Here is a 10,164-nt window from a genome sequence, read left to right as displayed (position 1 = left end):
GACTGGGGGCTGGGGGATCGGGGACTGGGGGCTGGGGGATCGGGGACTGGGGGATCAGGGACTGGGGAGCTGGGGGCAGGAGGACTGGGAGACCGGGGAGACCGCGGGGCTGGGGAACCGGGGTACCGGGAGGCTGAGGGGCCGGGGGCGCGGGGGCTGGGGGCTGGGGAATGGAGGTGCCAGGGGAACCGGGAGACAGGGAGGCTGGGGAATTGGGGAACCGGGGTACCGGGAGGCTGAGGGACTGGGGGAGCTGGGGAGACTGGGGTCTGGGGGATCGGGGACCGGGGAGCTGGGGGGCGGGAGGACTGGGAGACCGGGCAGACCAGGAGGCCGGGGTACCGGGACACTTGGGGAGCAGTCCCGCGAGGGGCAGCAGCAGGCGAGTCCCCGTGTCCCCCTTGTCCCCCGCAGGCGAGTGGCAGTGGGTGAGCGACCGCCCCTCGCTGCGAGCCCCCTGCCCCGACGCCGTCAGCTACTACTGCCGCTACGGCCGCAACCCGGCCTTCACCGAGGCGGGCCCGGGGCAGCACTTCGGCGGCCTCCACGCGCAGTACCTGCGGCTGCTGGCGTGGCCGGGGGAGCCCCACGAGGAGCTGTCGCTGCGGGACGGGCAGGGCGAGTGCTACCACCTCCTGCTGCCCTCCTTCTTCCGCCTGCTGGACGCGCTGCACCGCGACGGCCGGGCCTTCGCCGTCGTCTTCAGGACCTTCGGCACCGACCTGCCCCGCGCGCTGCGGGCGCTGCGCTCCGCCCTTGATGGGCAGCACCCACAGTTCCCTGCACTGCGGGACCTGGCGGTGAGCGCATCCCGCGGGGAGGGTCTGGTGGGGGTCCGGTGGGACCGGGGAGGGTCCCTTCCCCCAGAAGAGGGGTCTCCGTGGCGCAGCAGGAGCCCTGCTGGGAGCTGATGGCAGCCTGCTGGTACTGGCACTGCCGAGGAGCTTCAGAAGCCCCCTGGTTGCTCCTCAGCGAGCTGAGAGCGAGCAGAGACAGAAGCAAGGGGAGGGAGCATCGAGATGGTCGTTCGCATCCGCTCCCCGGGGGGAGGAAGCTCTCCGGGCTCACCTTCTCCCCAGCACTGTTCCCACGCTGTCATCGGGTGTCTCCCCCCTGCTGCTGGTTGTCCGTGACGGCGCGGTAACGGTCTGTTTGCTTTGGAAACCTCTCACCTCTCGCCACAGCTCCCCGTGGACCTCACTCCCGGCCAGATACGCTGCAGCAAGCGAGAGGTGGTGCTGAGGAGGGGAGCGGAGCGGCTCGCCACCCGCGAGGACGGAAGGAAGCTCTACGACTACTTCAGCTCTTTGGAGGGAGTCGGAGGCTTCCAGGACCACTTTGACTGGTGAGACACGGGGGCGGTAAGGAAGGGGGTCGGGCATTTTCCCCTCCCCTGTGATTCTCCTGGCCTGAGATAGCTCCTAGGTTTGTGGTTGTGAAGTCGCTGCGGCCCCGGTAACTTCCATGCTCTCCATTGTTGCCTGTAGGCAGACTGATGGTGCTCCTGCCTCCCTCCTCAGGCCGCCATCCCCTGGTGCACCTCTTGCTGTTCTCTGAACATCCTCTAATTCGTCCCCTGGTTGCAAAAAGCTTCTTTTGTAGGAGGCAGCAGCACTGTGCAGAGGGACGGGACCGTCTCTGCCTCTCGTCCCGTTCCCCCGGCTCTAAGTGCCAACCTGCCTGCCTTCACCTACCTCCCCTGACGGCTCGCCGCCCTGCTCGCTGTTTCAGGTGGGCCAGAAATGAGTTCTCCTCGCAGGGCGGGAAGCCCCTGTGGATCGACCCCCACGACCCCAGCGTTCACCACATCTTCATCGACGACAACATCCACCTGGACGACGCGGACACCATCGTCCGTCCCCAGGTAGGCGGCTGGACACCCCTCGGTGCCACCTGCCCCTTGCTTAGGGCAGACCCGCTGTGGTCCCTTTGTACGAGAGCACAAAGCAGGACCAAGGCTTCGCCCTGGTGTTGCTGCCCCCCGGGAGCCTGGGGCTGCCGGGGGGGAGCCTGGAAGTGGCCGAGCTGAGAACAGCAGGCGGGTCGGGCGCTGCCTGCGCTGCCGCCGGGCTCCTCCGCTCCGCCGGGGTCATCCCCGCTCCCTGCCGCGCTGCACGGCCGCAGCCTGTCCTGGCACCGTGTTTAAAGGGCAGTGCTCGTGGTGGGGCACGCTTCAAAGAGGGAACGCTTAGGCAGACAGGAAGGTCCTCGGCAGCTGGGCAAACTGTCGCTGCCTGCACGAGAGCTGCAGCTCCACCGGTGAGCCTGAACCCCGGCCCATTTCCATCCGGGAGGAGGCAGCACAGGAGGAAGCCTGCAGCAGCTGGGAAACGGTCTGCGGGGCGCCTGGGGCACGGAGAAGGATGGCACGCTCGTCAGAAATCCATTTCCATAACAGCACGTTCAATTACTGGATTTGTGCCTGGTGACAGGAGCTGTCACTGCCCAGAGCAGAGCTGTTGGAGGCTTTAGCCCCTGCCTGTGCTGGTTCAGGTGAATTAATGCAGAAGGCTCCGCTGAGAGGTCCCTGCCTGCAGCAGCTGCTGCCCTGCGTGTCTGCAGCAGCCAGAGAGCAGCTCGCACAGCTCCACGCGCTGCGCTTCAGCCTCAGGCTGCCTCCCTGATCAAGGAGCGTTGCCTTTCACCATCTGTAGCCGGCATGGCTGTGTCAATTGGGCTGCTCGGCTCGGGGCAGCGGGGGAGATAACCTCAGGGCTCCTCAGACACCAGACCAGCCAGGTGGCATCAAGTTATCTTGGCAGCAGACCTAGCCCGCTCTGGCAACAGGCTGTGGCAGCTACGGCAGAGCTGCTGGCAGAGGCTTTCCTGGGGTTGGCCACATCACAGCATGTTTTTTTCCACTTGCCTGGTGCAGCCTTTTCCTCGGGGGAGTCCCAGCCACGCGCTGTGACGAGCTGGTTCTGAGCCAAAAGAGCCATCTGGGAGGGAGGGGACATCCGGAGAAACTTCATCTTCTACCTCTAGAGTGCAAACGGGACCCCTGCCCTCTGCCAGCAGCTTAGCTGAACGCCGCTGGCCGAGGAGGGAGGCAGGATCCCCACCAGTGGGATGCGTGCACTGCTCCCAGGCGCTGTGCTCGTGCCAGGCACAGCCTGCCGAGGATGCGGGTGCTTCTGCGCTCTGCTCTCCCCGCAGGTGTTCTCGGAGCGAGGCAGCAGCAGCCCCAGGTGCGCGCCCACCTCGGAGCTGTACGACATCTGCCTGGTGCAGACCGACCTCCTGGAGGCCATCGCTGACGAGGACTATTTCCTCCGCTGCGTGAGGAGGTGTGAGGAGAACTATGACCGCTACCTGGCCCGCATGGAGAGCAGCTCCCCGAGCCAGCAGCGCGATGGACAGTGATGCCTCCGTGCTGGCGGGGCCAGGGCCGAGGGGCTCAGCACAGGGATGTGCCCCTGCTTCCTTCGCGCCGCACACAAAGTCCCGGGCTGGGCTTTGCACTGAGCCATCCCCTCCCCTCTCCTCTCCGACGTGTGACGTGTCCACTCCATCCTACCGGGAACCCCCGGGCCCAAACGCAAGTGTCCTGGGAGCTCGTGTGATGGCAACCCTGGAGGAAACTGCTTTCCTTTCCTCACAGCGGTGTGGGAGCTGTCTGCCCAGCTGGAGCCCCTCTGCTGGCGGTACTGCCCCCCATGCCTGCTCCTGCGGCTGTCGGTGTCCCGCTGCTCGTGGGGCAGGGCCCTGCTGCTGCCCCACGCGCAGCCACGCGGCTCTTCACCTCCGTTCCCACTCCTGCGTCCTGCAGGGGCAGCTGGCACGGTGCCGGTGCCCCGGGGAAGCGTGCTGTTACCTGCGGCACGCCTGGCTGCCGCTCACACCGCAGTGTTCTCCCTAGCAGAGCGACTGACTCCCTGCCGCTGCCACCTGATTTTAAAGCAAATCTTCCTCCCCGCTTCCTGCTGCGAGTTCCCTTCCTGCCCTCACCTCTGGCTGCACGACCAAGGGGACGCACCTTTCCCTCCGTGTTCGCTCGCAGAGCTCACCAAAGTGGGGAGGAATTTCCAGGGGGTGAGGGCACAGCGAGCTCCCCCCGCCTGCCTCCAGCCCTGGCTGCCCCCTGTGCCCCCCGAGCCCCGGGGATCCCCTGGGGGCAAGCCCCGGTGCGGCGGCGAGCAGGGGGGCTCCGGTGAACCGGGCAGGGCGCTGCGAGCCCCGTGGCACCGGGGCAGGACGGCGGGAGCGGGGCCCGGGGGCAGGTACCGGGAGCGGGCGGGGGGGGGAGAACGGGAGCGGGCGGGCGCGGCGCCGCCCCCACCGGCAGCGGGCGGACCCGGGGCGGGCGGCGGCGCGGAGCTGCGAGCGGCGGAACGGGCGGCGAGGTGAGCGCGGCCGCGGTGCCTGCCCCGCTCCCGGGCAGAGGGCGGCCCGGGGGCGGCGGGACGGCTCCGGGGGTGCGCAGCGGGAGCCCCGGGAGGAGGCCGGGGCGGGGAGCGGGTGCTCCGGGGGGCGCGAACCGTGCGCGCAGGGAACCCCGGGGTGCGGGAGCAGCGGGGGGTGCGGGCCGTGCGCAGGGAGCCCCCGGGGTGAGGGGGGGGCTGGGAGACCTGGGGAGTGGGAGACCCGGGGTGGCCGGGGCCGTGCACCGGGAGCCTCCGGGGGGACGGGACCGTGCACCGGGAACCTTGGGGAGCGGGAGGGTGGGAAGGTACGGGCTGGCCACCGGGAGTCCCTGGGGTGCGGGAGCCCCTGGGGTGGGGGAACCCTGTGGGGTGCGTGCCAGGCACCGGCAGCCCAGCAGCAGGATGCCGTGCCGCTCCCGGAGGCGCTGGTCTGTCGGTGCCCGGTGCTGACCCCTCCACTCTCCCCTGCAGGAGCCCGGTGGGAGCCGGGCCAGCGCCAAGCCGAGCCCCACCGGCACCGTGGGCCGGATGGGTGGCACGGCGGGGCCCGGGGACCCCCCGGGCGGCTGAGCCGTCCCATGGCGGCGGCGGGCGCGGGCGCCTTCGCGTGGGTCTCCTTCCCCGCCATGCCCACGCGGCGCGTGTACTGCAGCGCGGCGCACCGCGACGGGCAGCTCTTCGTGCTGGGCGGCTGCGGGGGCAACGGGCGCGCGCTGGGCACCGCCGAGGTGCTCGACCTCCCGGCCCAGCGCTGGACCACGCTCCCGCCGCTGCCCACGCCGCGGGCCGGTGCCGCCGCCCTCGCCTTGGGCAAGCAGATCCTGGTGGTGGGCGGCGTGGACGCCTCGCAGAGCCCCCTCGCCTCCGTCGAGGTCTACCACGTGGATGAGGGCAAGTGGGAGAAGAAGGCGGCGCTGGCCCAGCCTTCCATGGGCATCGCGGCCGTGCAGAGAGGTGGGCGATGGGGACGGGTGCTCAGCCGCCGGGCTCTGCCCAAACTTCACCTCCGAGCTTCAGCGCAGCCCGTGGATGAGTGTCCCATAGAGGACGCGCACATTTGTGCCTGGGTTGGGGACGTGGTGGCATCACCCGGGGGCAGGAGGCCAGCGGGGCCATGGTGGGCACGGGCAGGGGTGCCGGCGGCGGCAGGAGAGGGATTTGGCAGCATGGCTGTGTTGCCATGGTGTCTCCAGGGAGATGGTGCTGCCGAGGATAATTAGAGCCGATGGCCTGGTGCCGGGCTCTGCGCTGGGCAGCTGGGGCGGGCGAGGGGTCCGAGCGGGGTCAGGGCACTGCCGGCATCAGGCCTCGCCGTGCCCGCTGTCCCCGGCCACCCCGCAGCGGTGACCGGCCACGGGGCCAGGAGCCTTCCCCGCCTCACTCAGCTGGTTTCACAGACGGTGCCGTCTACGCGCTGGGGGGAATGGGAGCAGACACCTCTCCGCAGGCGCTGGTCCGCGTCTACGAGCCGGCGAAGGACCACTGGCAGCCCCTGCCCTCCATGCCCACCCCCTGCTACGGGGCATCCGCCTTCCTGCAGGGCAACAAGATCTTCCTCCTGGGTAGGTGGGCGAGCCGAGCACCCCTCAGGGCTGCCCCAATGGACGGGGGGGGCTTTCCCCTGCAGCCCCCGGCACACCCCAAGCTCGCTCCGTGCAGACCGTGCCCCGGCACCACAGCTGGGCATTGCTGGCGGTGCCGGCTGCCCCGCAGGGTGCCGGCAGCCTCAGCATCTCGTCCGTGCGCAGGGGGCCGGCAGGGCAAGCTGCCCGTCACCGCCTTCGAGGCCTTCGACCTGGAGACGAGGAGCTGGACGCGCTACCCCAGCGTGCCCAGCCGCCGCGCTTTCGCCGCCTGCGCCGCTGCCGACGGCGTCTTCTTCAGCCTCGGGGGGCTGCAGCAGCCTGGGCCCCACAACTTCTACTCCCGACCCCACTTCGTCAACACCGTGGAGATGTTCGACCCCGTGCAGGGTGAGCCCCGGCGTCCCGGATGATGCCTGCCTGCAGCGTGGGGTCTGGGGGGCGTCTGCTGACGGCCTCTGCCCTCCAGGTGCCTGGAGCAAGCCCAGCCGCGCCGTCCGCATGAGGGAGAAGAGAGCTGACTTCGTGGCCGGCTGCCTGGGAGGACGAGTGGTGGCCGTGGGCGGCCTCGGTAACACCTGGGGGAGCCGCGTGGCATGTTGCTGAGACCCTACTGCCTTCCCAGGGGCTGCTGGTGCTCCCCACAGGGCTGCTTTTGCCCCACAGCTGCATTTCCCCGGCGCTGTGCGCCGCATGCTGGCTCAGCCCGGCTGCGCAGGGCTGCAGCGCCGCATCCCTCTCCCGGGAGAGCTGGGGAAAGGTCAGTGCTGCCATTCGGCGGCGGGGACGCTGCAGGGAGGGCACCCACAGCACCCAGCCACACGGCCAGGGCTCGGGGCACGCCGAGCTGGCGGCAGGGCAGGAGGGAAGGCGAGCAGTGGGGTGCCGGCAGACATCACCCTGGGGATGCTGCTAATCCCACTGTGCCCCCGCATAATTACTGCTGGGACTGCAGATCCCCTGCTGCCGAGCGCTCAGGGACCAGCCACAATTAGTGGGATTCGTCTGGGACATTAAAAGCCTCTGAACAGGGTACGGCAGAGCCTGGGGTGCACAGAGAGGGGCTGATGCCGCGCCGTCTCTTGCAGGGAACCAGTCGTGCCCCCTGGACTCGGTGGAAGGGTTCAGCCTCTCGCGGAAGAGGTGGGAGCCGCTGCCCCCCATGCCCACCGGCCGCTGCTCCTGCTCCAGCTGCTCAGCCCCCGGCTTGCTCTTCATCATCGGTGGGGTTGCGCAGGGCCCCAGCGGCGCCGTGGAGGCCCTGTGCCTGCGGGAGGTGCCCTGAGCGGGGCCCCACGGCCCGGGGAGCAGCCCCGGCGGAGCACCAAGTGCCTGAAGACGGGGACAGGGTGTGCGTGCACCCGTGCAGGGGCGTCCCAGCTCTGGGGAGCTGCTGTCCCATGACACCGGGCACCGCAGCGGCCACGGTTTCTCGCAATGCATCCGAAATCCCTCTGGGCTCCCACACCGCCGGGTGCTGCCGCTGCTCCACGGCAGAGGAGCCCAGGGACAAATCCTGCTGTCCCGGTGCCTGGGGAGGGCCGAGGCCGCCGGCGCGGGGAGCCGCGGAAGCAGGGCCGTCACCGCCGTGCCGCCCCGTTCGGCCCCGTGTCCGTGCCGTGTGTGTAGCAGTGAGTGCTGTGTCGTCGTAGACCCAGTCGATGTCTCATGTAGCGCAGAGGTGCCCTGTAGCTCAGTGCCTAGGAGGTGACGTAGCACCTCGAATAAATGAAACACGTGCGGTTTTACCCTGCTGCAGCTGTGTTGTCCTGCTCTGGGTGGGGATGTGCTGCGGCCCCTTGGAAAAACCCAAGGGAAAGCCCAGAGAGCTCTTCCCCAACAGGGCCCTGCAAAGAGGCTTCAGGGGGTGAACACGGCAGCAGAGAGAGGAGTTTTATCAGAGGGAGCTGGAGTGTGAGAGAGGACGGGATGGAGGTGGCTGCTGGAAGACCCTGGGAAAGTGCTGCTGAGAAGTAAGAGGTTTGGCAAGGGAAGAGACATCCCCTACAAGAGACAGGAGGTCCCTGTCTCCTGCTACTCACGGGACTCCTGCCTTGCTGCCCAGCTTGGGGTGCTCCTCCAGCCGTCCTGACCTGGCTGCTGGCTGCCTGGGGTGGCTGCTCTGAGCCCGTGGTCTGCCCCCAGCACCAGAACTGCCCTGTCGCAAAGGCTGGAGCGTGGTCTGGGGGAGAAGGAGCACATTTCCCGCTTACTGGCATCAGGATGGGAAGGTAAACTCAGTGCTGATGATGTCTGTGGGTGGCATTCAGGGGCACATGGCGAGATGGGTGTGGGGACCGATGTCCCAGATCGCTCATCACCGTGCGTGGTCCTGCTTGAGCTTTATTGCTTCTAGCTCCATGCAAAGTCACGCACCCCAAAGCACAGAGCAGCGGCCGCAGGCACAGCCAAGGGATTTGGTCTTTTAATGAGATGACATTAGAAAGATCTCACAGGTCCGGGTAAATATCAAGCGTGAATGCCTGACCTTTTGGAGAAGACGGATGGTACGATCCTCGGGTGGGTAGCACAGGGGGAAACGGGCGGCCAAGGTGCCACAGAGCGCGACAGCAGCCAGAGCAGTGCCATGTGCCGGCAGTGCCAGCCGTGCCATGTGCCGGGGCACCGCGTGGGAGATGATGGGCACAGCTCAGAGAGGAGCTGCCTGCCTCTGTTTTGGGAGGAATATCCTGGGATACCTGGTACCTCGGCCGGAGTATCCCTGCATCCACCTCTGGAGTTGCCATAGAAACCACAGCTGTGCCAGGAGCAGCATCAGCAGGGGGCCCTGAATGCGTGATTGAGCCCTGCCTCAGCAGCGGGGGGCATGCGCTGGCAGCTGGACAAAGTCAGCAGCTTGCGCTGTGCTGGGAGGTCTGGGGGCTGGAAAGAGAGATCCTATCCTCCAGGCACAGCACATGGGGGCTCTGGCTCTCTCATACTGCAGCAGCGTCCCATTTTCACAACACTCCCCCAACAAGCTCGGCCCTGGTGGGCTTTTTCTTCCAGAGGTGCAGGGAGGGACAGCCATGGTACCTCTCCCCAGCCTGCCAGCCCTTTCCAGAAGCTGCTGAGGCTCGTAAGAACTTCACTCTCACCACAACTTTTGTCGTGTGGGACCCTAAATCTTGGAGTTGCGTTGGAGACACAGACCTGATTAATGAGCTTGTCCCGTGGGAGCATCGCATGGACAGGATAAATCAGGCGCTGAGTCACCAGCACGCTGACAGTCCTGCGCACCTCCTCTGCAGCGTTCCCTCCCAGTGACAGGGGGCTGTGCAGCGGGCACCGGTGCCTGGCACTGATTTTTCCAAAAGCACGGCAGTGGCAGCTGTGAGAGGGGGAAGCCACGGCTTGGGAGCACCTCACTGTCATGTGTCCCTGCTGCAGTGGCATTTCCAGTGGCAATGGTGCCAGCCTGGCGGGGCCAGCAGCCCCTGCCCTGCAGGGAGCTCACCTCTCTTTTATTAGCACCCTTGCCTCCTGCACGTTTCGTGTGGGGTTGGGACACGTCCACCCACTGCAGCTCCATTTGGCTTGACTCTTCACTTGAGATAAACAGAGAAAAATCCGTGACCTATTCTAAAAGTTTGGATTGCTCATTCTTTTCTATCTTCACTTTTGGGCACTAGACCCAGATCCCATCCAAATTAGGGGAAGAGAGTGGCCAGGACAATAGCCAAGGACATGTTGGGATGGATGGAGAAATCTTCAGGCAAAAAGGCAAAACGAACGATGGCCTTGACTGCGCTTAAGACTGACACATTATTAACTGAAGAGCTCATGTGAGCTGCTAATGAAATGCTAACGAACGAAAGAAAAACAGTTGAGGAATGTACAAGATATATTGCTGTCTATCTCCTGGCATGTTCTTTTAATTTTTACTAAATGAAAACCTTCAAGTATCTGGCCAAACTCCCCAATGCTAGAAGCTGTTGCTACAAGCCAGCACCAGGCAACACTGCAGATCTCCACAGAGCTCTGCTACGGACGGGGGGAGGCTGGGACTGGAGTTAGCTGTCAAACCTATAATTAAGAAAATGTGCTTCCTTATAGAAATTTCTTTCTGTTGTTGGGGAGACGGAAATACAAAATTTCATTTATCATGTTCCACAAACTCAGTAGACACTCAAACCAGAAAGCTCCAGCCACATCAGAAATATGAATAGGTCTGCATAATAACTTAAAATAATGCACCAAGCGGGTGCCAAGTCCTA

At 66.0% G+C, this 10,164-nt stretch overlaps 2 protein-coding genes across 6 annotated transcripts in view; both read left to right on the top strand.

Annotated features, from left to right (window-relative positions):
* Positions 1–3,537, top strand: part of LOC118173424 — a 4,090-nt gene extending 553 nt beyond the window's left edge. Inside the window, exons 3-7 of one of the 3 annotated variants that reach the window (XM_035337951.1) lie at positions 415–800; positions 1,185–1,345; positions 1,732–1,858; positions 1,980–2,024; positions 2,059–2,534. In XM_035337951.1, coding sequence (XP_035193842.1) covers positions 415–800; positions 1,185–1,345; positions 1,732–1,858; positions 1,980–2,024; positions 2,059–2,472 — 1,133 coding nt within the window. In that variant the 3' untranslated portion in view covers positions 2,473–2,534. Of the gene's footprint in view, positions 1–414; positions 801–1,184; positions 1,346–1,731; positions 1,865–1,979; positions 2,025–2,058; positions 2,535–2,875 lie in introns of those variants that run through there. The other 2 variants (XM_035337952.1, XM_035337953.1) reach the window with 2 other exon arrangements.
* Positions 3,538–4,190: 653 nt separating this feature from the next.
* Positions 4,191–9,299, top strand: KLHDC8B (kelch domain containing 8B). Of its 3 annotated transcripts, none has more exons than XM_035337957.1 (6): positions 4,191–4,343; positions 4,836–5,318; positions 5,762–5,926; positions 6,113–6,337; positions 6,417–6,545; positions 9,199–9,299. In XM_035337957.1, the coding sequence occupies exons 2-6, from the start codon at positions 4,943–4,945 to the stop codon at positions 9,282–9,284; spliced, it is 981 nt and encodes a 326-aa protein (XP_035193848.1). In that variant the 5' UTR covers positions 4,191–4,343; positions 4,836–4,942; the 3' UTR covers positions 9,285–9,299. The 3 variants fall into 3 exon arrangements, with proteins under 3 accessions (XP_035193848.1, XP_035193846.1, XP_035193847.1); XM_035337955.1 differs by lacking the exon at positions 9,199–9,299 and adding an exon at positions 7,036–7,695 and having other exon boundaries at positions 4,192–4,343; positions 6,417–6,518; XM_035337956.1 differs by lacking the exon at positions 9,199–9,299 and adding an exon at positions 7,036–7,695 and having other exon boundaries at positions 4,300–4,415; positions 6,417–6,518.
* Positions 9,300–10,164: the final 865 nt, after the last annotated feature.

This window comes from Oxyura jamaicensis, chromosome 12 (genome assembly GCF_011077185.1).
Source record: "Oxyura jamaicensis isolate SHBP4307 breed ruddy duck chromosome 12, BPBGC_Ojam_1.0, whole genome shotgun sequence".
Lineage (NCBI taxonomy): Eukaryota > Metazoa > Chordata > Aves > Anseriformes > Anatidae > Oxyura > Oxyura jamaicensis.
The sequence above is the reverse complement of the archived record's forward strand: the minus strand, read 5'-3'. Positions and strand labels throughout refer to the sequence as shown.